The 27,791-nt window shown below is 39.1% G+C and overlaps 1 protein-coding gene across 1 annotated transcript in view; it reads left to right on the top strand.

Moving 5' to 3' along the window:
- Positions 2,490 to 27,791, top strand: part of RFX7 (regulatory factor X7) — a 142,141-nt gene continuing 116,839 nt past the window's right edge. Inside the window, exons 1-2 of the mRNA XM_018054246.1 lie at positions 2,490 to 2,582; positions 2,731 to 2,893. Coding sequence (XP_017909735.1) covers positions 2,733 to 2,893 — 161 coding nt within the window. The 5' untranslated portion in view covers positions 2,490 to 2,582; positions 2,731 to 2,732. The remainder of the gene's footprint in view (positions 2,583 to 2,730; positions 2,894 to 27,791) is intronic.

Raw genomic sequence — 27,791 nt, 5'->3', positions numbered from 1 at the left:
GGTCTCCCCCTCCCCGGGTGTGGCAACGTGGAGCCATCACTCTCTCTTGGCAAGGTAAAAAATTAGAACCTGGGGGACTTCGCGACTTTGCCCAAAGTCTTTACTTCCTCCATCTTCTGCATGGATATAGAGCTTATATAGGCATCCAAAATCTTTCGATATAACCTCTTTTTCGGCATGAGACTTCAGGATTCAAATCCTGGCTCCCTCATTTACTCTTTGGGTCACTTTAAGACAGTTAACCTCACTAAGCTTCTGGTTCATCTGTAAAATGGAGAGAATAGTGCCTACGTTATACAGTTTGCAGATGGTAGTGTATAGAAAGTGCTAGGTCTTTCACAGTGAAAGTGTGCATTCGTTATTAGCATTAGCTAGTTTTATTTCTCAAAGCTTCTGTCTAGTGCACACCACGTCTTTCAATTTGGTACAGAAAAAAAAAAAAAAGCCTGTCTTTACATAGGACCCAAGGGTACATGTGCAAAAATGAATTAATAAACAACTTAATTTTCTAAAAGTGGCTAAGCTAACAGTGACCTTAGCTTATGGAAAGAGGGGCTCGTTATGTGATAGAATCAGTGCCATGGGCTTCAGAGTGCAAAGGAACCCAACAGGCCTAGAATCCTCATGAAAGAGCTATTTTGCACACAGGTGTCCTTCCTCTTTCCTAGTCCCTGTGCTCCCACCACGTGTAAGAATTCAGCGAATCTGGGAGTGGATTCTGTGAGTTAGGCCTGGGGGCACGATGGTGCAAAAGCAAAACGGTTCCAGGCCAAGGCAGGGAACTGAGAACTCCAAAGGCCAAGAAACCCAAGCCAATCAGATTCCCCACACCCAGGAGTCTAAAAGGTGGCAGAGACTCGCTGCCCAAAGTCCAAGCATGACAGGAAAGTGGCCAGAGAATCTGACAGGTAGAAACACGATAGAAACTGTCAGAAAAGTTAAAGCTGAAGAGCTCATAACACCCACAGGCCCAGAGAAAGGTCAGTATGAGCTGAGCAGCTGTTCCATCTGGTGCCAGAGACCTTGGCTGTAGTCTACACCAGGCAGTTTAGGCCTCCCTGATCAGCCCCACCTAGAAAAGCCAATTCTTCTGCTCTTAAAGGGGACCTGCCTGTTTCTGGCAGGGAGTCTTACTCTCAGTGGGCAAAGCTAGCTCTTAAGGATGAGTAGCGGGGGAGGGGGCAGAGAGGACGTTTAGGGGTTCAACTGGATCCAAAAGGAAGGCGCTTGTGAATGGAGCCTGAGCCACCATGTTGTGAGAACTACACGCGTTTCTTTCCGAGGCAGGCAGGGGCCTTGGCTGCCAGGGACCCTGACAAGCCGCGACTTGAGCTGCGCCTTGGAGACTGGGTTGGCTGGAGAGCGGTATAGAGGAGGAAGGAGGGCGTTCCTGCAAAGGGGGTGGGGTGGGGAGGGAGGTGAGAGGAACAGCAGGAGCAAAGGCACGAAGGAAGAATGAGTCTGCTGCGCGTTGAGAATGGCATGGAGACTTCACTGATTGGAGCCGAGAGTTCTTGCAGGGGGATGGAGGCAGCGATGATTGGATAGCTAAAGTGGGGCCAGATTTGGAGGGCTTTGAATGCCCGACCGAGGAGCACTCAACCCAGCTCCTGCCTCGCGATTTCCGTTCAAGACTGAATTACCTAAAGGGTGGTTAATTCCAACGGGTGTTCTTCTTTGGGGGCTTCTGAAAAGTCAGTTCATCCTCTTACCTCATTCAATTCTGTTCTTTTCACCAAGGAGAAAGTAATCCTCACTTGTCGAGGGGAGAGGGGATAACGTTGACTGATTTCACTTTACTTGCTTGGAGGATGCAAAAAAAAAAAAAATCCCATCTCCACGCTAAATATTAAATTTGGTTTCTCCTCCTCACGCAAGTTCTCTTTCTCTCGCCAGCACCTCCCCCACGTTTTTCCTGCTCTCCACCAGCTCGGCCAGTTGCCTCCTCAGCCTCGGAGGCGCGCGTTCCGGGCCCGGCTGGCCCGCGCTCGCCCTCCGCGCCCGGGCGCCCCCCTCCCAGCCCCTCTCCTGCCCGCGCCCGTACCCCGCATACACTGGTCCACGCCCCCCCTCCCCCCCCGCGGCCGAGCGGTAGGTGTTTTGCCGTCTGCGCCGGGCCGCAGTGCGGCTGCGCGCATTGGGCTGCCTCCGGGGCTGGCAGGGCAGCGGCGGCGGCGGGGCCGGGAGCGAGCGGCGGCGACGGCGGCGGCGGCGGCGGCGGCGGCGTGGGGAGTGGCGTGGAGGCGAGCCTGGGGCTGCAGCCGCAGCGCGGGGCCCCCGGAGTAGAAAGCCCCGCGGGCAAGAAAGGAAAGGCCGGGCCGTCAGGTCCCTGAGCAACCGTTCTCCTTGGATTTGGGGGAGCCTCGCCCCCACCCCACCTCATCTTCAGACGCCCCCTCCTCATCCACCCGCCCCCCTCCAAGCCCTGGCCGCTGACGGGAGGAGGCGGCGGCGGCGGCGGGGGGCTGAGGGGAGCCGCCATGCCTCTCCCGCGGTGAAGCGCCCCGGCCGTAAGGAGCCGCTCGGTCTCCCCGGTGATGTCCCCCAGGCGGCAGGCGAAAGCGACTCACTCGAGCCCTGGGGTAAAGGCCTAGCTTATCCAGCTTCCTTCCTCCTCCTCCTCCTCTTCCCCTCCCCGTTCCTCTCCCCCTTCGTCCACCCCTCCCCGTCTCGTCCCTCACCCTTCCCCGCGCCCCCATCTTCCCTCCCTCCCTCCCACCCCTCCAGCAGCGATGGCAGAGGAACAACAACAGCCGCCACCACAGCAGCCTGATGCCCATCAGCAGCTTCCCCCCAGCGCCCCCAACTCGGGGGCGGCTCTGCCAGCCCTTGTGCCCGGGCTGCCAGGGACAGAGGCCAGCGCGCTGCAACACAGGATCAAGAACTCCATCTGGTAAGAGGATCCTCCATCGCTGGGGTAGAAAAGCCCAGGCACATTTCTGCTGCAAAGAGGGTGGGGGGCGGCGGGCTGGGGAGCGGAGGAGGAGGCTGATACATTCATTGAATGTGGGTCTCCGAAGTCGGGTGCGTATTTATAGTATCTCTGGAGGTGTGGGGACTTTGCATCAGTCCCTGGGCTCCGGAGCCAGAAAATGCTTTTACCCCCTCCTCAATTGCAAGTGCAGTTGAATAAGTCATATGTGTTTTTCACTTATGTGTAAGAGGAATATGGGTCGAAATTAAGTCATGTTGCATGATGATAGTATGAATTTGGGACTGAGAAATGTGAAATGTGTTTACTTCTTTTTGCAGTCATACTGGGAGGAAGCAGTGTATTGTGAATTTTCACCAAACAGACATTGTGCATAAGACTATTAATATGCAGCACAAAACCTAATGTGTCTCTTTCTTTCAGTTGGCTTAGCTGCTGTTTCTGAATGTTTTTGCCTTCTTTATTCTGAGATTAAATTTCTCTTCCAGGGACCTTAATCTTTTTGCATTGATTGTGAAGAAAGGGTTTCTGTAGTATGAGACATTTTAAGGTGGTAGTTTACACTGTAAAGTGATTTTCTAATTTTAAAGGATGCTTTAATTTAAAATAAATGTGTTGCCATTTCGTGTCTTTTTTTAGAAACCTTGGATGAAATACCCTTTGCTATTCTTATACTTTCTTGTATAAGAATTTGCAATATTTCAACATTAGATTAAACTCTGAAAGACTGGTGGCAGTCTTTTAATAATTAAATACACTGAGTTAAGTCTATCCTCTGTTAGAGCCATTGGAAATATTCTTTAAACATGAACTTGCATTATTTTTGTAGGATTCTTCATTAACTGACATGTTATAAAAAGTGTAGTGCTATTTTTTAAATGGAAAGCATTATTTGGAGTTTGGTCTAAGACTGCTTTTAATAGATGATTAAAAATAGAATTAAATGTGTTTTAAAAAGCTCTGATTTTATGAAATCTTACATGTTCATCATCGAATATGATTACTGAAATACCAAATCTCCTTACTTTTTATATTGTAATTAAAAAATAAATGTATCATAAAACAACTGGCATTGTAGTACAGTATTTACACACTTAAAAACAGTGACGATTTTTAAATACACAGTTAAAGTTTGTTATATAGTAATTTTCATTAATTTCTTGGCACACATCCATATTGTCATGATGCTAATATGAAGTAGGTCAGTGCAGGCTTTAATAGTTTGATACTGCACAGTATTTGGCAGCTGAGTATCTTGCTTTCAGTTTTCATTTTTAAATGAAGTTTAAATATTTTTAAAAGAGAATTTTTTAGGGTTGACAATAGTCATGTTGTTGCAATTTGAATAGGTCAGATAAATAGGATTGTGTGTATGTGGGTGAGAGAGAGAGAGAAGGGTTTATTCTTCGATGGATGCCCTCACCCCCTTTTTAGGGCTATAATTTAAAGGAAGAGATACTCAATATCCTGATTATCATCAAGGTTTTCAGAAACCAGGTTTCTTCCCCCTAACTTGATGTTACCAGCGTCTCTGAAGTCTGAATTGAGCACTTTAGTTTTTACATTCAGGTAAGGGACATTTAAGTTAAAGGACTAAAATATTTTAAGAAAGGCAAATTTTGAAAGTTGAATTAATAATTATGTTTTGATTTATTGTGAGAACAATAGGGGAAAGGATCGTTCACCTTATATTTTTAAAGTATGAGTAAGTTGTATAGGCAGCAGGCTGAAGCGTTTGAATAACAATGTAGTGGAGTGCTCTTTTGGTAAATCATGTGATTTAATTATTCTTTAATTGATCATTTATATTTACACATCTATTACAACTTAACTGTGCTGATTTTAATGTGAGGAAAACTTCTAAAGTACAGTGTACTTCAGTTTTTGGTACTTTGAAAAAACAAAATGATAACAAACACCTTAATCCCCAAATGTACAATTTTATAACTTCATTTTAAAATTGTACTGGCACACTAGCATTTAATTTTCAGCTTTAGAAATCCTGTTTGCACAATTATTTATTTATATTTAAAACTTTAAACATTCGTGGATCATAAACAGTGTTAGTGGCTATATTTATGCATAGCCTTATAGCCCCTCCTCCACAACACTGGATGTATGTTATTCATTAAGTGACTATATAAAATAAAGACATTACAAAGTGAAAGCTCTTTCACTCCCATCTCCTCCTAAGAAATAGTATGTGTGTGTGTATATGTATAAAATTAAAATGACTTAATAGATAAGATTGCAGTTATTTAGGTATCTCATTTCACATTTACTGAAGCAACAGTATCTTTTTACCTATTATTTTGTCACTTGATAATGTTCTGAAAGATTATCAGTTTTGGACTATGTCCTATATCAACCTTTGGTATCATTACTAATGAGACTTTAAAATTACATTATACAGAAGTGTGGTACTTAATAATTATCAAGTGAGCTTTGCATTTAGGTTGATCATAGTTTCTAAATTATTGGACTTCATGTCACAAACAAGTCTGAACTTGTCCTCATATTTTACAGATACATAGTATGTAATGTAGGCCTTTAGCTAGACAGTGAATTATTTATTATCTGTTCATAATTAATCTATTCTGTTCATTAAAGTAAAATACTGTTAGATGAAAGTATGTCCATGGTTATTTCAAGCATTAAATGAGTGTTTGGAAAAATATTAAGTATTCAGAGTTGAAATCATGATGTTAATGATTTAACATCAGGAGCCCTATTTCTTAAGATTTGGAAATACGTGGTTTTCGAGATAGTTCTACAAAATAAAGTTACTAACTTGTTAGTGTTGTAATATTTGTATAATATATTTATGGGTACCTTCCACTTAAGTCCAAGGTAATGAACATGCACTTTTCTTGATCTCATTCCCACTCCATAGAGATCCAAGTCACTTCCCTTACACAGCTCACTTGAGAGTTATTTTCAGAGGTATGTTTTAATACTGAATAGGCTATACAATTGTTTTTATATTTTGTAAATAATAGAAAATAATTCTGTTATAAACTTTTCATTAAAAAAGGTAAGCTAGTGACATGCATTTTTTTTTTTTCCCTAAATAAAGACTCATACTGGCAACCTAAAACAAAGCCACAATCTAACCTCACTGTACACTTTAACTTACATTGCACTCCTCTTTGGTTACCGAAGTAAGTTTTTCCTTCCTCTTATCTATCAGTGTCTTCATAGTTTTGGTTTTTTTGTGTATTTTAGACCAAAAAACCCTGTGATTTTCTTTCCCTTTAAAAAGTAGTTTTTCTTGAAACCCTGGTAGAATAAAATTACTGTGGAAAAATTGCATTTGAAATCTCTCCTGCCTGTTTGTGATTAGTTATGTTTAAGAATAATCATACCTGCATGGTTGGGAGTGATTAACATATTTGAAATTAGATGGTATCATAGATGACAAACCTTTACCTATAAATTCAAAAGAAAGCCTGATGTTCCATTGTAGAAAATGTTCTAATACTTTATTTACCAAACAAATTCAGGAATTCTTAAAAGTATTACTTATTATCCATTATTATTTTTATTTATATACTTCTGTTTGCAAGTAAGACCTGTTAACCAAAAGCAATCCTATATGATGTGTTATTCTACTCACTTTATGGAAGGAGATAAATTGAGTGACAGGGAAGCTGTAGGATTCCTCTGATTTCATTATCAGATGCCAGAAGTGGTCCTGTGGCTATAGTTCCTTGTCTTTATTTAATCGTGTAAATCATACAGAGGTCTGAATCTGGTACATTTTAGATTTAGAATTGAAACCCAAATTGAGCAGCTTATTTCTTAGTTGTAGTATGCAAAGTATGGCAATCCATAAGTTTTTCAGCAAAGTGTGGCGATCCATAAGTTTTCTTCTTAGTGCCATATTTGTCCTATTTTCTGTCCCTGTGAAAGAACTCAGTAGTTCAGTTTTGTCCTTGGTTCTGGTTTAGGCAATTTTTAGCTGTCTAAGAAATAGTTATTGTTTCTTCAACTGCAGTGGAAAACATTTACTATAAAGCTCATGACTTTAGAATTTACTTTAACCATAAGCCTAGGATTTTCATTTTGCTTTAAAATTAGAGACTGACTAGCAGTAAATCATCTGGCTTTTAAATATTTTGAGTAGTTGTTTGACATGCTACCTGCCCTGATTTCAGTCTGTCTTCCATACCCACACCAAAAATTTAGAGTTCTTTTGGCTTGTCTATATTGAGGCCAGCTGTAATGGTGCATCCTAGCACTGTTTCTGGTTCCAGAAAGAAGGCAGTTCCTTGCTCTCCTCTATAATCTAAAACCGATGAAAACGTCTTCCTCTGTTATTCAGAAAGCAAGTTAAGCATTTTCAAGCCCCTCAACTTTACAGCCTTATTTAACTTAGGTAATGGATATATGTGTGTATAAATAATTGACCAATTTGCTCTCCCCAGTGAGAGGTGTCTTGAATGATGTAATGTGCAGAACTGATTTGGTTTCTGTCTCACTATTAGTTTTTGGTATTACTGAGGGAAATGAACTTCACAGTGGTAGGAAAGACAGAAGTATAGCTTATTGTTGTTAAAGATGTTTTGAAGAAAAGCTTAAGTTAAATCACTTTATATTAGAAAAATGTTACACACTAAAATTATACAAATAAAAATAATTAAAATGAGCCTTGTCATTCACTTAAATTTGAACAAGAACAGTGTGTTAAGTGCTCACCTGAGTACCTGCTGTATATAAAGTAGTATGCTAGAGACTGGCATTTGAGGAATGCCCATTCACTTGTAATATTAACCTTGTAATGTTAACCTAAGCAATAATGCGTACCAAAACCTCTCTTTTATTCAGTTCAGGGCCAGGGAATGAGGTGACAAGTGCTAAAGCATGGGAAAAGTAGACCCCTTAGTTTCCTTGTGGATAAAATGCAAAATTTATACCAGATGACCTTGTAAGTTCCTTTAGCTTAAATTTCCATGACTCTGTTACAAAATTAATATTGACAGCAATAGAAAGTATACCATAAGTACAGAGAAAGACTAACATTTAAACTAATCAGCAGTCAGCAGAACATTTTCACTGGACAAATTACTAGGTCTTGCTGGTGTTTCCTTGGGTGCTAGCCCATGAGGACTACCTGAAGGTGTAATTCACTTGTTACCTTGTGCAAGACTTCTCTTACGTGAGATTCAGTCTGCAAATATTTATTGAGCATATATTACATTTAAGGTATTCTAAGAGCTGTTGTTAATTATGCAGAAATATGTAAGACTATGTAGTACTCCCTGTTGTTGGGAAGTCTACTAGTTGTTGGTTAAGAGATTGCACTAGGAGGTTGTTTGTGTGATTGTTTTATTTATAAAAAGGTGCTCAATACTTATAAGCACCTTATAGGAACTTTTTTCCTGTAGTAATATTTTAACGCAGTGGTGAGTGTTAATAAGCTGTGTATTCTCTTCAGAATAGTTGAGTGTTGAGTTGAGCTTCACAGCTTTATTCATCAAGGGTGGACATTTTAATTCATAGTTGTGACTGATTGTTCTTTATAATTACTATAAAGTACAAGACAATAAGATACTCTGACCAAACTAGACCACTTTGTCCAGTGCCTCCTTTTGGTCTTTTTACTTGCTTTCTCATCTGCTTCCTTGAGAGTTCTAAGAGTTCAGGTTAAAGATGAGCAGTACGGACCAATAGGAGGAAGACTCTTCCAGTCCTGGGCAGAATATTAAACAAGGAACAATAAGCCTAATGCACTTGATTGCTGACTCTGAGATTAAGATAGTTAACACTTAACCTTATCCTACATGAATACAAACTTTAAAACATGATTTAATTCCTCTTTCTTGAGACATTTACTTTTTTCTGTTTCGTGGACTGTATACTTCCTATTTGTAAGAGGAAATAGAAAACAATGAGGTTTGCCTAATTATGCACCTCTATCAGGCATCTATTACAGGAGCTCCTATATATATTAGAAGAATGTGTGGGAGGTAAGCTTTTATATCTTAGAACAAACAAAAAACATCCAGATATATTCCTTGCTATTTGCACACTATTTGGTTTCTTGATTCAGAGAGTGAGAGGTCAGAGTGACAGATTCCAATCTGTTTTGTTTTGGAATTTGGGAAAGCAAAAGTCCATATGCTGTGAAATACCATCTCCTCCAAATAGCTTTATCTTGAAAAAAAAATTACCTGTACCCATTCCTGGTCTGGATTTGAATAGGAAGGGTTCAGATAGCAAAAGATACATTTACACTCTTTGTGACACAAGATTCAAATTGACTGGAACTTGCAAATGCTACAAGTCTGATTGATGAGTGATGCTTACCAAAGGCGTGGGAATAGGAAGTGATGGTACATATGCCTATAGTTACCACCCCTTTTCTTTCTGAAATCTGTGATTTTTAGAATTTGAGCTCGATTATAGGTAAAGCATCAGAACTATTGGTTATCTTGGAGGATGGTCCCTAGAGCTTTATAGGATGGTTGCCAGCTTTGATGTCTGATTTTAAGATACAAGCTAAGCATGGAGAACACTTGGGTTTGTGTTTTTCTAGCTTTTCTTGTTGTTTTATTTTTCTATGACTTGCCTAGTTTGATCATCTTTTACTGCCAGGTGGCTTCAAGATGGGGACAGGGAATTACCATATTAAGTGGCTACTTCAGTTTGTATTATCCATAACCTTTATCTTTGCTTTTATTACCTTGTTTCTCTGTTTAGGTCTGTGCAGGTTTTTTTTACCTGCAACCTTAAAAACCCATTTCGTTTTTCTGATGACGCATTTTAACTTTAAGATCCAACTCATGTGCCACTGCTTCCATGAAACTTCTCCCCGCTCCTGAGGAACAATGATCTAAGGTGTATAAACTAATTTTTTTCATTAATTTAGACTGGCCTTACCTGAGATAAATCCATTTTAGTGACATTTTAACTGAATTTAAATGAAATATTCTCATTTTCCAATATGTAAAGTTTATAGGAATTCAGAGACTGGATATACCTGAAACAGAGCAACCACTGCATAATAGTAGTTTGCAATGCGACAGTACAATACTATTTGTATATGGAATAGCCAAGAACTTGCTGTTGTTTTGCAATATACATAATATTTTAAAAATGTAACTGGATAAGAATGTCACTTCAGTGATATCTTGCTTGCAACAAATCTGGTGCTTCTGGGAGGTTGGGAAATGTATTAGAACAAGGTGCTTCAGTTAAACGTAAGTGAATACTTCCTTACTTTGATTGCATTCATTAGATTTATTAATTTGCATTTGTGTTAAAGCAGTCTATGATCAAAAAATTAACTGTCAGATTATTAAATGCATGATCCCTTTTTCTAAAGCAGAAGATATTAGCAAGCATTGTTTGGGCAAATTCTGTACACATGAGTTTCAAAAAAGTGAGAAAATCAGTGCCTTTCCTATGTCTGCATAATCAATTCAATGCCCATTTATTTTAGTGTCTAGTACATACTGGCGTAAGTAACTAAGTGTTAGTCACTCAGTTGTGTTCGAATCTTTACGACCCCAGGCTGCTCTGTCTATGGATTCTCCAGGCAAGAATACTAGAGTAGGTTGCCATACCTTTCTCAAGGGGATCTTCCCGACCTAGGGATTGAACCTGGATCTGTTGTATGGCAGGCAGATTCTTTACTGTCTAAGTCACCAGGGAAGCCCACATACAGGCCTAGGAAGATTAAAAAGATTAAAAAGCAGTAAGACACTAGCTCTGCCTTACATTCATCCTCTGTGTGTAGTCGTATGCAACAGAATTGAATTTAATAAAGGTTAGATTTTGTGAATGCAGTGATGATGTAATCGATGGTATAAACAAATACGAATTTAGATGAATGAGAGATTCAGTGAGGACATAATAGTATTATTGGCAAAATGCAGGATCATGGCCTTAACAAAATCAAAGGATTGGCTTCTGATACAAATACATTTAACAGTTTGCTTACTCAGTTCAGTTCAGTCGCTCAGTCATGTCCGACTCTTTGCGACCCAATGAACTGCAGCACACCAGGCCTCCCTGTCCATCACCAACTCCCGGAGTCCACCCAAACCCATGTCCGTCCACTCAGTGATGCCATCCAATCATCTCATCCTCTGTCATCCCCATCTCCTCCTACCCTCAATCTTTCCCAGCATCAAGGTCTTTTCAAATGAGTCAGCTCTTCGCATCAGGTGGCCGAAGTATTGGAGTTTCAGCTTCAACATCAGTCCTTCCAATGAACACCCAGGACTGATCTCCTTTAGGATGGACTAGTTGGATCTCCTTGCAGTCCAAGGGACTCTCAAGAGTCTTCACCAACACCACAGTTCAAAAGCATCAATTCTTCGGTGCTCAGCTTTCTTTATAGTCCAACTCTCACATCCATACATGACCACTGGAAAAACCATAGCCTTGACTAGATGAACCTTTGTTGGCAAACTAATGCCCCGCTTTTGAATATGCCGTCTAGGTTGGTCATAACTTTCCTTCCAAGGAGTAAGTGTCTTTTAATTTCATGGCTGCAATCATCATCTGCAGTGATTTTGGAACTCTCCAAAATAAAGTCTGACACTGTTTCCACATCTATTTGCCATGAGGTGATGGGACTGGATGCCATGATCTTAGTTTTCTGAATGTTGAGCTTTAAGCCAACTTTTTCACTCTTCTCTTTCACTTTCATCAAGAGGCTTTTTAGTTCCTCTTCACTTTCTGCCATAAGGATGGTGTCATCTGCATATCTGAGGTTATTGATATTTCTCCCGGCAATCTTGATTCCAGCTTGTGCTTCCTCCAGCCCAGCGTTTCTCATGATGTACTCTGCATAGAAGTTAAATAAGCAGGGTGACAATATACAGCCTTGATATACTCCTTTTCCTATTTGGAACCAGTCTGTTGTTCCATGTCCAGTTCTAACTGTTGCTTCCTGACCTATATACAGGTTTCTCAAGAGGCAGGTCAGGTGGTCAGGTGTTCCCATCTCTTTCAGAATTTTCCAGTTTATTGTGATCCACACAGTCAAAGGCTTTGGCATAGTCAATAAAGCAGAACTAGATGTTTTTTCTGGAACTCTGTTTTTTCGATGATCCAGTGGATGTTGGCAATTTGATCTCTGGTTCCTCTGCCTTTTCAAAAACCAGCCTGAACATCTGGAAGTTCACGGTTCACATACTGTTGAAGCCTGGCTTGGAGAATTTTAAGCATTACTTTCCTAGCGTGTGAGATGAGTGCAATTGTGCGGTAGTTAGCATTCTTTGGCATTGCCTTTCTTTGGGATTGGAATGAGAACTGACCTTTTCCAGTCCTGTGGCCACTGCTGAGTTTTCCAAATTTACTGGCAAATTGAGTGCAGCACTTCCACAGCATCATCTTTCAGGATTTGAAACAGCTCAGCTGGAATTCCATCACCTCCACTAGCTTTGTTCGTAGTGATGCTTCCTACAGCCACTTGACTTCACATTCCAGGATGTCTGGCTGTAGGTGAGTGATCACACCATCGTGATTATCTCGGTCATGAAGATCTTTTTTGTACAGTTCTTCTGTGTATTCTTGCCATTTTGCTTACTGGGAGATCTTTATTCCCACTATTAGGAATTAATTGATGATAGTAAGCCTTGCCAGTAATGAGACTAATTAGAGGAGAACAGTTTAGGACAAAATTTGCTTGATTGAAGAGTGGGGTTTTCACCCGTCATAATCCTCTCATCTAAATTTTAATGCACAAAGGTAGAAGCAATAATATAAAGTAATAATAAAGAAGAAAACAATGAAGTTGGATGAAGCTGGGCCAGGGGACCAGAACTGTTCTGATAGCAGTCTTGGCAAGGAACTGTGTATCCTGAATTGACTCAGTGAATGATGCTACTTCATGAAGAGGATTAGGATATTTAATGTGGGGTCCCTCATGTATCTCATTCAGCCCATATCTTGGCTCCTATATCTTGGCACCTATATCTATGTACTTTTCTATTATTGGAGGCAGTTTGCTTTCCCCTTTGGATTCATGTGTGTCCGTATATTTAGGGAATTTGTTTTTTAACACATACCCCTTTTCTGTCAGCATCATCAAACTGTTCTTTTCCACAGGCTGCTTTTTCTGTGACTTTATACATGGTTAGGACTTCCTTAAATCAGCAGCAAGCAACCCTGGAGGTTTTGCAGTAAATCAAACAGTTGATCTCTGAAAAACCTAAGGAGCTCATTTGTAGTTGTAAGAAAAAAGTCATTAGTTAAATGAAGAATGTAAATGCTCATTTTAAAGAAAGAATAACATAAACTGTTAACAAATATTCAGAAATCTTTACTTGCAATGATGAACACAAATATAGCAGAAAAGTACTGATTTTCTGACTACTAAGAAAGGATTTGAGAAATATAGTAATCATTGCTAGCCAGTCTTACTATTTCTTTATCCCTTTACCTTCCTCTAGTCCCTTAGATACTCCATTGTATGATATGCAAGCCCACTCAGATTTCTGGTGGATTAAGTTTGAACATATATTTTAAATGTGTTAACTGTGCCTGCACTTAGGTGGTGGAAAAATGTGTGATTTTTTTCCCCCTCTGCTTTGTTATTTTCTCCAAATTTTTAAAAATGAGCAAATATTTTTAGTTTGAAAAAATATCCAAAGAAATAAATTAATGCCCTTTGTCTACCCTGCTGTTGCCTCTTGCTGCTATCTTTCCTTCAGATCTTTTCTCTGCCTTAACGTTTTTAATTCCTGCCGTCTGGCTTCCTGCTCTCCTTGCCAATTCAGTGACCTTTATTTGAGTCTTTATTTTTCATTTTGCCTATAACTTTTCTTCTTATTAAGATTGCTTCATACTTGGGAAATTTTCATTCATTCATTTTTGAGAGTCACCTTTGGATCAGCTACTCAGAGGCCAGGCATTAGGGATTCCATCAGCAAGGATGTAGGATCTCTGATTTGGGGGCATTACTTCTTCTGATTAATACTTTATCTTTTCTGTGTATTTCCTCTAGATGCTTTTTAATTATGAATATCCAAACACTTATTTCTCAGCCATGCATTCTTTTTTTCTTTTTATGTCTTTGCTAAAGTCAAGAAATAGGCTGATAAGACAGCTCTAACCACATCTACTCATTCATTCGCCAGAGAACAGGTTGCCCCCAGTGTCGTCTTAAACTTGGCCTTTTCACACTAACCCTTCTTCTGTGCTATGATGCCTTGCCACTTCAATTTGCTTTCCTTTCCAGTTACTGTAGTCCTTTGGTAGCAGATATCAGTGTTCCTTCATTCTGTCAGGCTAGCAGTATTGGTTTCATATTTGATTTTGCTCTCTTATCCGTTACCCAGAATTTTAACATATTGCCAAGTTTGCCTTGTCATTTAAGTTCTTCCCTATCTTCCCATTTCTACTGCCAGGACCATAGCTAAGTGCTTTACCATCTCATTCCTGGATTATTACAGCAGCAAAATAGCTGCTCTCTTCCTCTAGCCTTTCCCCCCCGACCCAAGTATGCTGCATATTGCTGCCAAACTAAGTCTTCTGAAACATCTTTTTTCATGTAGTCCCCTTCTAAAACCTATAGTAATTTCATCTTGCCTGCTGTATCATGTCTGAGTGTTTGTCAGGTTTCAGAGGCCTGCGTAAGGACTTCTCTGGTGGTCCAGTGGTTAAGAATCCACCTTCCATTGCAGAGGATGTAGGTTTGATCCCTAGTCAAGGAACTAACATCCTACATGCCTTGGAGCAACTAAGCCCATGCACTTCAACTACTGAGCCTAAGCACCAGAACTAGAGAGAAGCCAGCATGCTGCAAGAGAGATTGCATGTGCTGCAACTAAGGCTCAATTCAGCCAAATAAATAAATATTAAAAAAAAAAAGCCTGTGTAATCCAGCCCTGTACAATCCATCCAACGCTATTCCTTACTGTTTACAAGCATTTGATCCACTTCAGTGCAGGAGGTGCTTTTCTATTTGCCTTATATCTTGTGGTCCTGCTTTGTATCTTTTCTAGAATCTCTACTCCCCTGAGTCCAAATCCTGCTTAATCACATTTCAACTAGCTCGAAGTCATATCTCAAGTCATTGTACTATTCATCATTCTTTACTCTAGTCCACGTATGCTTTTTCTTGACCTCATTTCATATATTGAGGTCTGTACAATTTAGTAGTCATTGTTAATTTTTTCCTATGCTGTTTATTATTATTATTAGTTTCCTATTCCATTTTATTATTACTATTATTATAGGTCTTCTTGCCTTGTGTGGGCTTTCTCTAGTTGTGGTGTGTGGGTTTCTCTTTTTGCAGTGTGTGGGTTTAGTTGCCCTGTAGTATGTAGACTGTTAGCTCCCAGACCAGGGATTAAACCCACATCCCCTGCATTGGATACTGAATTATTAACCACAAGACCACCAAGGGAGTCTCACCTATGCTGTTTAATAAAGAGCAAGTTCTTTGAAGCTAAGGGCAACATCTTTTGCATCTTTTTATTTCTCATGTGACAATAGGTACTATTGCATACCATTTTGTTTACTATATTCTGAAAGATAATTTGTTTTTATACATATTAATGTTTCTGTATTTGATATATTTAATGTCTTAATTTTCACCCCAAACAAGTTACTAAACTCATGCTGCATTTTATATAATAGAGGCATTATATCAGTTGCTTTTTTTAAATTATATTCGTGAAACTGGAAAAAATCATCTATTTTTAGTCTCAGTTCTACTGGTCAAATATTTTTTTACTATATTTAGATTTTTTTAAATGTATATACCAAGTGAGATATACTCATATAAGTATCTCATTTAAAAAGTGCTGAGCAGAACTTCCCTGGTGACTCAGTGGTAAATAATCCTCCTGCCAGTACAGGAGACACAAATTCAATTTAATCCAGGAAGATCCTACATGCTGTGGAGCAACTAAGCCACATTCGCCACAACTGTTGATCCTGTACTCTAAAGCCCAGGAGGCACAACCGCTGAAGCCCTCACACCCTAGAGCCCATGCTCTGCAACACGAGAAGATACCTCAATGAGAAGCCTGCACACCGCAACTAGACAGTAGCTTCTGCTCACCACAACTGAAGAAAAGCCTGAGCAGCAATGAAGACAGCACAGCCAAAAATAAATAAATAAAATTATTTAACAGAAAATACTGAGCAGGTAACTACTACATAGTTAAGTAGCCTTTCGTGAATCAGTGTACAGTAGTCTACCGACCCTGAACAACTTGGGTATGAACTGGTCAGGTCTACATTTATGTGGAATTTTTTTGATAAATACATGATATGGTACTACAGCCGATGGTTGGTTGAATCCGTGGATGTAGAAGCACAGATACTTAGGGTGACTGTAAAGTTTTACTCAGGTTTTTGATTGCATGGGGGTAGGCATCCTTGACCTCTATATTGTTCAGAGGTCAACTGCGTTTAGTTAGGGTTTTCTGGACTGATCAGCTGTGTCCCAGCTTAGTTCCCAAGAGATCAACTTGGACTTTTGAAGATTTCCTTAACATTAAAGCTATCTCCCTGGAGATAGCTTCTTGTAAGTTTGGTCCTGGTGAAAGATTTGACCATCTTATTGTAGGAGCCAAGATCCAAAGCTAAAGTAACTTGCTGAGTTATAGCTAAAACCTGGAGACAGCAAAGGAAACCTGTGAGTGAGGGCAAGTAACTGAGGGAGGTGGATTTAACTGGGAATTAAGGAGGGAATGACCAAAATAGGAAAATAATTCTGAGGACCTGAAGTGTTTGCAATTCATAAGCAGGCTACTCTGCTGAGCCTGTTTATCTGACATAGAGTCTTTTTTGTTTAATTGGTCTGATATTCTTTCAGAGAGGTACAGCAACTAGTTTATCTTTAAAAGACCCCTTAAGCTTTAAAATTGCATTTATATGATGCTACTTGGTTTGCTGAGTGGAGAAGAGAAGCAAAAGGCAAAGGAGAAAAGGAAAGATGCATCCATCTGAATGCAGAGTTCCAAAGCATAGCAAGGAGAGACAATAAAGCCTTCCAAAATGATCAATGCAAAGAAATAGAGTAAAACAATACAATGGGAAAGACTAGAGATCTCTTCAAGAAAATTAGAGATACCAAGGGAACATTTCATGCAAAGATGCCTACAATAAAGGACAGAAATGGTATGGACCTGACAGAAGCAGAAGTTATTAAGAAGAGATGACAAGAATACACAGAAGAACGATACAAAAAAGATCTTCAGGACCCAGATAATCACGATGGTGTGATCACTCACCTAGGGCCAGACATCCTGGAACGCGAAGTCAAGTGGGCCTTAGGAAGCATCACTGCAAACAAAACTAGTGGAGGTGACGGAATTCCAGTTGAGCTATTTCAAATCCTGAAAGATGACGCTGTGAAAGTGTTGCCTCTTAATGAAAGTGAAAGTGGAGAGTGAAAAAGTTGGCTTAAAGCTCAACATTCAGAAAACAAAGACCATGGCATCCGGTCCCATCACTTCATGGAAAATAGAAAGACAGACAGTGGAAACAGTGTCAGACTTTATTTTTTGGGGCTCCAAAATCACTGCAGATGGTGATTGCAGCCATGAAATTAAAAGACACCTACTCTTTGGAAGGAAGGTTATGACCAACCTAGATAGCATAGTCAAAAGCAGAGACATTACTTTGTCAGCAAAGGTCTGTCTAGTCAAGGCTATGGTTTTTCCAGTGGTCATGTATGGATGTGAGAGTTGGACTGTGAAGAAGGCTGAGTGCTGAAGAATTGATGCTTTTGAACTGTGGTGTTGGAGAAGACTCTTGAGAGTCCCTTAGACTGCAAGGAGATCCAACTAATCCATCCTAAAGAAGATCAGTCCTGGGTGTTATTTGGAAGAACTGATGCTAAAGCTGAAACTCCAATACTTTGGCCACCTCATGCGAAGAGTTGACTCATTGGAAAAGACTCTGATGCTGGGATGGATTGGTGGCAGGAGGAGAAGAGGACGACTGGCTGGATGACATCACCGACTTGATGGATATGAGTTTTAGTTAACTCCGGGAGTTGGTGATGGACAGGGAGGGAGGCCTGGCGTGCTGAGGTCCATAGGGTCGCAAAGAGTCGGACACGACTGAGCGACTGAACTGAAGTGAACTGAATATTTGAATATAATTCTGCTAAAATAGCACTATTTACTCTGTGTTGCAAAAGATTTCCACTAAGTCAAAATCTTTAGTTTCAGTGATGAACTGATGAATAAAAATGAAACAGATAGTGCTTAGTCATCATTGTACTCAGCCCTGGTTGACAATTAAAAGACACACAAACACCCACAGACACAATGCCAGGGACCATGTGTGCAAGAAAATATGAGATGTATAATCCAGGAGTCAGCAAGGTTTTGTTCCCAAGGGCCTAATATTAAATATTTTCTACTTTGTAGTACATAGAGTCTCTGTTGCAACTACATTACCCTGCCAGTGTATTAGGAAAGTGCCATCAACAATATATAGATGAATGAGTATGGCCACATGTATCTCACTGCTGGCAGGATTTGGCCCTTGGGCAGTCATTTGTAGACCCTATATACCACTGCTACCTGAGAAAAATGTGCAAGGAATATAGATAACTATTTTCAATCTTTACTGTCTTACACTGACAAAGAATCAACACTAGTCAGGTCTTAATTGTCTTATAATTTTACCTTGGGTAAAACCAGGATTATATGCAAATCATAATAGAATGCTAATGAGAGTTATGTTTCAGTTATAGTCTTACCCTAGCTCCCAGTGATGATGAGAAAGTCTGTGGACTTTTGGTTTCTGGTCTAACACATAAAGAGTTTGAAGTCTTCATTCCTGTTGTCACAACAAGAATAAAAGAAGAAAAGTAGCTATTTTGAAATACATCCAGAGCTCTCTGTTCTCTTTAACAAGACCTGCCTCAAGGGAAACTTTTACCAGAGCTAACCACCTGAGACTTTGTTGTTGTTTAATTGCTAAGTTGTATCCACCTCTTTTGTGACCCCATGGACTGTAGCCAGCCAGGCTCCTCGGTCCATGGGATTTCCCAGGCAAGAATACTAGAGTGGGTTGCTATTTCCTTCTCCAGGGAATCTACCCAATCCAGAGATTGAGCCCATGAGTCCTGCATTGGCAGGTGGATTCTTTACCACTGAGCCGCTTACTAAAGGTTAACTGACCAGAGGGAAAGAAAATACTGAAATCTAGCCCCCTCTAATCTTCCATGTGGGGGAAGGGAAATACCCCCACTCAAGCCCACTAAATGACCTGAGACCTAATCATAGGACGATAGCATCCCGCCCCCCTGCAATTTTACCATATCAGTAGGTCTTCTGTATAATAATGGGATTACAGCTAAAACAACTGTGAGCCTCAGACCTTATTTAGTAAGTACCTTATGCTGCTGCTAAGTCACTTCAGTCATGTCCGACTCTGTGTGACCCCATAGACGGCAGCCCACCAGGCTCCCTCATCCCTGGGATTCTCCAGGCAAGAACACTGGAGTGGGGTACCATCGCCTTCTCTGAAGTACCATATAGGTACTCTTAAAAACAACACGGGAGAGAAAAACAAGTAAGTTAGAGAAAATTTTAGCTTCAGACACCACAGCAGTAGCAAATTAATGCAGCCTAACTTCTAGCCAGATGTACATAAAACCTCACAGTAAGGAGCTATCTCAATTACTTTTACCAACATCATCATGTCTGTCTTTCAATGAAAAATTGTAGTCATATTAAAAGGCAAAAGCCACAATGTGAAGAGGTAAGCCAAGCATCAGAACCAGACTTGCACATGATACAGATTTTGGAATTATCAGACTGAATTTAAAAACACTAGATTAATATGCTAAGGGTGCTAATTGGAAAAAGTGAACAGCATGCAAGAACATATGTGTAATGTAAGCAGAGAGGTGGAAACTCAAAGAACCAAAAAAAAATAATGCTAGAAGTCAAAAACTCTGTAACAGAAATGGAGAATGCCTTTGATGGGTCCATCAGTAGACTGACTGGACTTGACTGAGGAACGAATCAGTGAGTGTGAAGATATGTAAATAGAAATTTCCAAAACCAAGATGCAAGGTGGAAGAAAAAATTAAAAAAAGATGTAACAGAATATCTGAGACTGGGGGATGATTATGGAAAATGTAACGTGTAGTTGGAATACCAGAAGAAGAAAGAAAAAAGAGAACAGAAAATATTTGAATTTTAATGGCAGAATTTTCCCAGTCAATGACAGATACCATACCACAGATCCAGGAAGCTCATAATACCAAGCCAGATAAGTAACAAAAATATCTACACCTAATGAAACTGAAAGTGAAAGTCGCTCAGTCATGTCCAACTCTGTGACCCCATGTACTGTACCCTCCATGGAATTCTCCAGACCAGAATACTGGAGTGGATGGCCATTCCCTTCTCCAGGGGTTCTTCCCAACTCAGGGATCGAGCCCAGGTCTCCCACATTGTAGGTCGATTCTTTACCAGCTGAGCCATGAGGGAAGCCCAAGAATACTGGAGTGGGTAGCCTATCCCTTCTCCAGTGGATCTTCCCCACCCAGGAATCGAACCAGGGTCTCCTGCATTGCAGGTGGATTCTTTACCAACTGAGCTATCAGGGAAGCCCCACACCTAATATCTACACCTAAGCATATTGTGTTCAAACTGCAGGAAATTAAATACAAAGAGGACATCTTGAAAGAAGTCAGAGGAAAATAACCACCTTACCTACAGAGGAAGAAAAGTAAGAATTGCATCATTACATCAGACTTCTCTTCAGAAACCAAATAGGCAAGCAACCAACAGAGTAGAGTAAAATATTTGGCACTGAAAGAAGAAAATCGGAATTCTGTATCCAGTGAAGTTATCCTTCAGAAGTGAAGGAGAAATAAAGGCTTTCTCAGAGCAACGAAAATGAGAGGATCTGCTTTGCAAGAAATGTTAAAAAAAAGTCCTTGAAGGAAAAGGAACATGATATAGACCAGACACTCAAGTCTGCATAAAGATAGGAAGAATGAGAAGTAATAAATTAGGTTTAAATAAAATCTTTTATTTTTCATTAATTGATTTAATGGCTAATAGTTCAGAATAATGTGTTTGGTGATTACAGCTGTGGATAAGTGTAATGAATGACAATAATGTTATAAGGGACAGAAGGGAGGAACAAGGAATACTCTTAGAATGCACTTGCACTAACTGTCAAGTGGTATAGTGTTACTTGGAAGTGAACTTAGAGTAGTCATAAAAGTTACCTAGGGTAACCAGTAAATAGATTTACAAAGGAAGTATAATTGATACACCAAGAGAGTATAGAAAGTAGAATCATATAAAATACTTGAAAGAAGAACCAAAGAAAGGAGAAAGTGGAGAAGACCAGAAAAAGAAAAAAAGAAAAGGGCAATGAATAGTAAACAGTTACAAATATGGTACATATTAATTCAACTGTATCGGTCACTTTAAATGTGAATATTCTAAATTAAAAGACAGAAGCTGTCAGAGTAAATTAAAAAACAAGCCCCAACTGTATATTGTCTACAAATATCATCTTTCTTATACTTTGGTACTTTATCCTTTGGTAACCAATTACTTGTAAAATATCTCAGGAATATGTTGTAACACTAAATTCAAGAAACTGCTATAAAAGTTACAAGCAAAAAGTGAGCAACTTAAGTGGTAGAGCTCAAGGGAGAGTAGCCTTGTTTTGTGCCCAGTTTTGTCTGTAACTGTTTAATATTTTCCATTTAAAATTAATTTTATAATAAAGTAATTATTGAGCATTTCTTGTATAGATTCTGATTTTATTCTGATTTTTAAATAGCTTTAATAAGATAATTTGCATACTGTTAACTTCATCTGTTTCAAGCATACAGTTCAGTGGGTTTTAGTATATTTGCAGAGTTTTCAATCACCGTGATCTAATTTTAGATGTTTTAATTTTTTTAAGCAACTGACAAATGAACTATATTGACTAGAAGTAGAAAGATTGTTTCTCTAATTGTAATTCTGAAGGGTCAAAGGCAGTAGGAGCATTTGAGGTAGTGTTTTTGTTTCATATGTTGATAGATACTTAACAGTAGGACATGGGTTTCTAAAAACTCAGAGATGAAGTTGCATTTGTCTCTACTCTTTTTCTCTGCAGTCTTTGCTTGTCTTCATCCTCTATGGACCAGTCTTTCATTACTTTAGGTAGTTGTCTAAGTATTGCTTTGAGCTTCATCATAACTGGTTAAATATTTGTGTGGGTCTTGTCACAGCACACATTAAGACATCACTATTTTATGTATTTGCAATTATAAAGCACAGTGTGTCAGTTTTCACTTTTTTCTTTAACATATTTTTTGAATAAATGAGGTAGTTGTACTATCCTAAATTAATTTCCTCTTTAAGATGGTTAGAAAATTTCTCTGCCAGACATAAAAACTTACAAAATAGAATAACTTTTACCTTTAAAATCTAACATATTTAAAATTTTAAAGTGGAAATAATCAATCACAAAGAGGCAGTCCAGTGTGGTGGTATAAATCATTATATGATATTCTGTAACTAGTTGCCTTGGTTTGCCACTTAAGTCATATAACCTTTTGAAGTTTTCTCCTTAATCAGTAAAATGAAAACAGTAATAGTGTTTACCTGCTAGTATTGTAATGAAGATTAAATAAGATAATTCATGTGAAACACTGAGTATGGAATCTGGCACATGGTAAGTACTCAATATATGTTGCCTGTTATTTTTTAACCACAATAAAATTCAAAGAGCTTTTCAGTTTAACACGTAATCAGTTTACACAGAGAATTTGGATTACTTCCTGATTCTAATTACTAAATTACTGTAGTGTAATAGAAGGAACCATATTTGAAGGAAGTTTTCCAGGCTGAGGGAACAGCAAATACATAAATTGTGAGAAGGCCACCCCAAGCAGGCCAAGTGTTGACAGTGCCTCAGAGTGTGCAAGCGAGGTCAGAGATAGAGGGGGCGCAGATTTGTGTAGGCCCTTGGAGGCCTAGTAAGCACTAAGACTTAGGCTTTCCCTCTGAGTGAGATGGAAGGCTCTTAGCAGAGGGGTGACATGACCCTACTGATGTTTTAAAAGGCTCACTGCTCCACTGCTTTCCCACCTCTGACACCTGCTTGGTAAATTTCTGCTTACCTTCAGAACTCAACTCAGTAATCCTAGAAGAAAATTATCTTTCCTGAATAGTTAAGGTAAATCAGGTCCATAATGACTCTCCTCTTAGGTTCTAATTACCAGGCATTACAGTTGTAGTAAAATAATCAAATAACTTCATAGTTTCCTTTGTTAGAATTCCATGAAGCCAGGGACTCTCTCTCTCAGAAATATTTCCCGAGTGCAGTGAATGCATGCATTATATAGGCGCTAACTCAACAGCTATGGCCCGAACTTCTTTAGACTTCCGTCAGAAGTCTGGTGCAGTCTTCCTCCTCTTCCTCCTCCCACCTTCCACTGTCTACCTCTCATGTCATGTTTTAAGTTATAAATTACTAAGTGTAGAAGTTGTAAATAAAATGGCAAATTTAATATTTTTACAATTTAAAATCTTGTTTTCTTGATAAACCATTTTCATCAGTATGAAAGTATTAACTCATTTTAAATTTCTGTTTAGAGATGACCTTTTTGAATGTCTAATTTAGTGTTAGTATAGACAGCATTATCAAAATTAAATCATTTTATCAGAATTCAGATTGGTTTGTATAATCTCAAGTTGGTGTTTTTTAGCATGAAGCATGAAACATTTTTCTGAAACTGACCAACATATTCTCTTTTTCCTCAGTGTGGTAGTATGTACATAAACATATATACATGTATATATATATATATACACACACATATATGTGTATATATGTATATTATGTTTTATTGCAAGGAAGTATTAAGTGCTCTTAATAGAAATTTGTTAAATTTCTTATTGGGGAGGAGAAAAAATTGACTTTGTGGTGTCACTGCCCCACTTGTTTATTTTTAACCTCTGGAAGTGATGGCATGTCAGATTAGTAGAGCCTGAATGTATTTATCGGTATGAGGGAAAGTCTGGCATATCAACAACCTGTGCACTTAGCTGTGATTCTTAAGGCTTAATTCTGGGGTGATGTGTCTTTCTTGAAGGACATTTCCAGGGAATGCAAAATTAACTAGACACTTAAGTTTTTATGTCTATCTCAATTCTTTAAAAAATCTTTCTGATCACTTTTTTTTCCTCCCTTGCAGAGTAATAAAGCTTTTATTCACTGTTGATTGCTTGGGGATTTTTAGAGTTTTATTTTGTTTTGTTTTAAAACAGAGAATTCCAAAACAGTTTCTCCTATGTAAGATGGATCTGTAAAAGTGAAGTTGCTCCGTCGTGTCCGACTCTTTGTGACCCCATGGACTGTAGCCTACCAGGCTCCTCAATCCATGGAATTTTCCAGGCAAGAGTACTGGAGTGGGTTACCGTTTCCTTCTCCAGGGGATTTTCCCAACACAGGGATCGAACCCGGGCCTCCTGCATTGCAAGCAGCCGCTTTACCATCTGAGCCAGCAGGGAAGCCCCAGGATGGAGCTGAGGAACCTCCAAATATTAAGAAAGCTCTCTTTGTTCTTAGCTTGTGGTTCATCAGGCTTACTCTAGTCCCAGTGTTGGGTGCCACTTTTCTTGGGGCTGCAGTCTTGTTTTTATACTCTTTCTCTCTGGAGGGTTTTACAGAGGATGTGCTCAACCACTTTTAGCTTTTCATTCTAGATCATATATGCCATAATGATAAGGAAATCTTTGGGTATGGACTTGAATTTGTTGTTGTCGTTTGGTTGCTAAGTCATGTCTGACTCTTTGCCACCCCATGGGCTGAAGCATGCCACTCTGTCATCTGCTATCTCCCAGAGTTTGCTCAAATTCATGTCCATTGATTCAGTGATGCTATCTAAACATCTCATCTTCTGCTGCCCCCTTCTCCTGTTGCCTTCAATCTTTCCCAGCATCAGAGTCTTTTCCAGTGAGTGGACTCTTTACATCAGGTGACCAAAGTATTGGAGCTTTAGCTTCAGCATCAGTCCTTCCAATGAATATTCAGGGTTAATTGCCTTTAGGATTGACTGGTTTGATCTCCCTGCTGTCCAAGGGACTCTCAAGAGTCTTCTGCAGCACCACAATTTGAAAGCATCAGATCTTCAGTGCTCAGCCTTCTTTATGGTCCAGCTCTCATGGGTCCAGTATATCAGGGTCATTCTTTTATTATGTGAAAGAGCAGGTCTTAACACAGTGTGTAAGTAGTTACAGTTTTCTCTTATATTACCTTCTAGTTCCATCTTTGCTTCTAGCTCATTTATGTCTGGGTTTTCATTCTCAGTTTCTTTCATCACTTTCTTTTTTCTCCCAGGCTTACCTCTGCAGTCAGCCTGTAACATCTGTATATCACTCTTCCCAAGCTATTCCTTGCTCTCTATCCTGGTCTAGTTGATTTCCCTCAGGATAAGTAATGTTGGATATCTATTCTCTACCACTTCTTAATTTTTATAATCACTAGTTCCTCACTTCTTCTAGTCATTTCTTCAGTCAGACTCTCTGTGGCCCCAGAATATTTGTATTGGTCAGTTATTAAATTTACTTCTTTAGACTTCTGTCTTATAAATGTAGATCATTTCATCTAAAATGAGATGAGATAATTTCCAGTAATTTGTGAAGAGAAATAATTTCCTCACAGTTCTTACATTAGTATAGTATGAGGTATTCATAACAACTAATTTGAAACCTCCTTGTTTGTCTCCCTCAATTTTTCTCCATTCTCCCTACCTTTTTTATTGTTTTGTTCTAATTCTTTTCTTTTTCCCCCTCTTCTTTTACTTTTTTTTCTGTCTCTTACCTTTCTCTCCCCATCATAAAAGAAAAAACTCATCTGTGTAATTTGTATGTCTTCTTAAATTTAGAATCTGAGAAGTTGATAGCTTTATTTTCTGTTGGGTTATTTTGAAGCCTAGTCAGGTTTTTATCCTTTTTCTTTTTGGCCTCGTCACCCTGCGTTTGGGGTCTTAGTACCCCGACCAGGAGTGGAATCCATGCCCCTTGCAGTGGAAGTGCAAAGTCTTTTTTTTTTTTAAGTGGAAGGATAGTTGCTTTACAGTGTTGTGTTGGTTTCTGCCATACATCACCATGAGTCAGCCATAGGTGTACACATGTCCCCTCTCTCTTAAACCTCCCTCCCTCCTACCCTATCCTTTTAGATTGTCACAGAGCATCAGATTGAGCTCCCTGTGTTATACAGAAACTTCCCATTAGCTGTTTTACATATGGGAATGTATATATTTCAGCGCTGTTCTCAGAATTTGTCCCACCCTCTTCTTGCCCCACTGTGTCCATAAATTTGTGTTTGAGTCTCTATTACTGCCCTGCACATATGTTCATCAGTACCATTTCTCCAGCTTCCGTGTATATGTATTAATATATTTGTTTTTCTGGCTTATTTCACTGTATAACAGACTCTAGGTCCATCTACCTCACTAGAACTGACTCAGATTCATTCCTTTCTATGGTTGAGTAATGTTCCATTTTATATGTGTACCACAATCTGTCAACAGACATCTAGCTTGCTTCCATGTCCTGGCTGTTGTAAATTGTGCTGCAGTGAACACTGGGTTACATGTGTCTTTTAGAATTATGGATTTCTCAGGGTATATGCCCAGTAGTAGGTTATATGGTAGTTTTATTCCTAGTTTTTTAACATCACCATGCTGTTCTCCATAGTGGCTGTATCAATTTACATTTGCACCAACAGTGCAAGGGAGTTCCCTTTTCTCCATACCCTTTCCAGCATTTATTGCTTGTAGATTTTTTGCTGATGGCCTTTCTGACTGGTGTGAGGTGATGCTTCATTGTAGTTTAGATTTGCATGTCTCTAATAATAAGTGATGTTGAGCATTTTTTTATGTGTTTATTAGCCACCTCTATGTAGAAGCACAGAGTATTAACCAGTGGACTGCCAGGGAGTCCCTAGTCAGATTTTTTAAGAAAAGATGTGGTGAGCCTTTGCTGTGGAGAAGATTTGCAAAATTATTTACTAATGTACTGTATAGAAGGTGTGAGTCAGCAGGCGAGTATAACAGAAGGGAAGGACCATGCTTGGCTGATTGCGTTCTTACTTTAGTCTCCATATATAAGGCTACCAAATTGCCACCAGTTGAAGACAGATAGGAACTGACAAACAGACATTTTGGGATACTTGACTCCTGAAGTGAGATGTGAAAAGTTGTGAATTGTCTGAAATTTCAACCTGTTTGGGTATATACGCAACTTAGTCTTGCTTTATTTAAATAATAAATGTTCTCTGTAGCTGTTTAAAATCTTTTTATTTTAAGTAAGTGGGAAGTTGTATTCCACCATTGGTAATGCAATATGAAGAATTTAGATTTTGCTCAGACAATCGCTTTTCTGGATGAAAACAAAGAACTGTGAGGGACTATAACTAAAACCCAGCTGGAGAAATTCAGTTTTATAGGAAATTGTTCTGGGATGTCAGTGTTGCAATGTGTTTGCTATTTGAATATATAGCTGAGGTTACATGTGTCTAATCTTTGTGATAATTTTAAGAGATGAAAAGGCTTTGGAGTGATCATGACAGATTAAAAAACTTTGTATTTTGGACCTGTAATATTTGGCTGTTTTGGATTGCAGCTGTTCATTTGTTGAGTTCCAAATATAAAACTGTTACATACATTTAATAATAAATTTTTGTTACTGTCATTTATATTTTTTAAAATTTAGAATCACAATCAAGTTTTTGTTTCAGTTATAGTACAAGTACATGATAAAAAAGGCATCACGAATGAGCAGGAGGACTATTTAAGAAATGATATTAGTGTAATTGCTTAAATTTAGAGCCTCAGCTCATAGCAGTCATTAACACATTACAGATGAGTAAATGGTTAAATGAAAAGAAAAAAATCGAATGA

This window comes from Capra hircus, chromosome 10 (assembly GCF_001704415.2).
Source record: "Capra hircus breed San Clemente chromosome 10, ASM170441v1, whole genome shotgun sequence".
Classification (NCBI taxonomy): domain Eukaryota; kingdom Metazoa; phylum Chordata; class Mammalia; order Artiodactyla; family Bovidae; genus Capra; species Capra hircus.
This window is presented reverse-complemented; position numbering and strand designations above follow the sequence as displayed.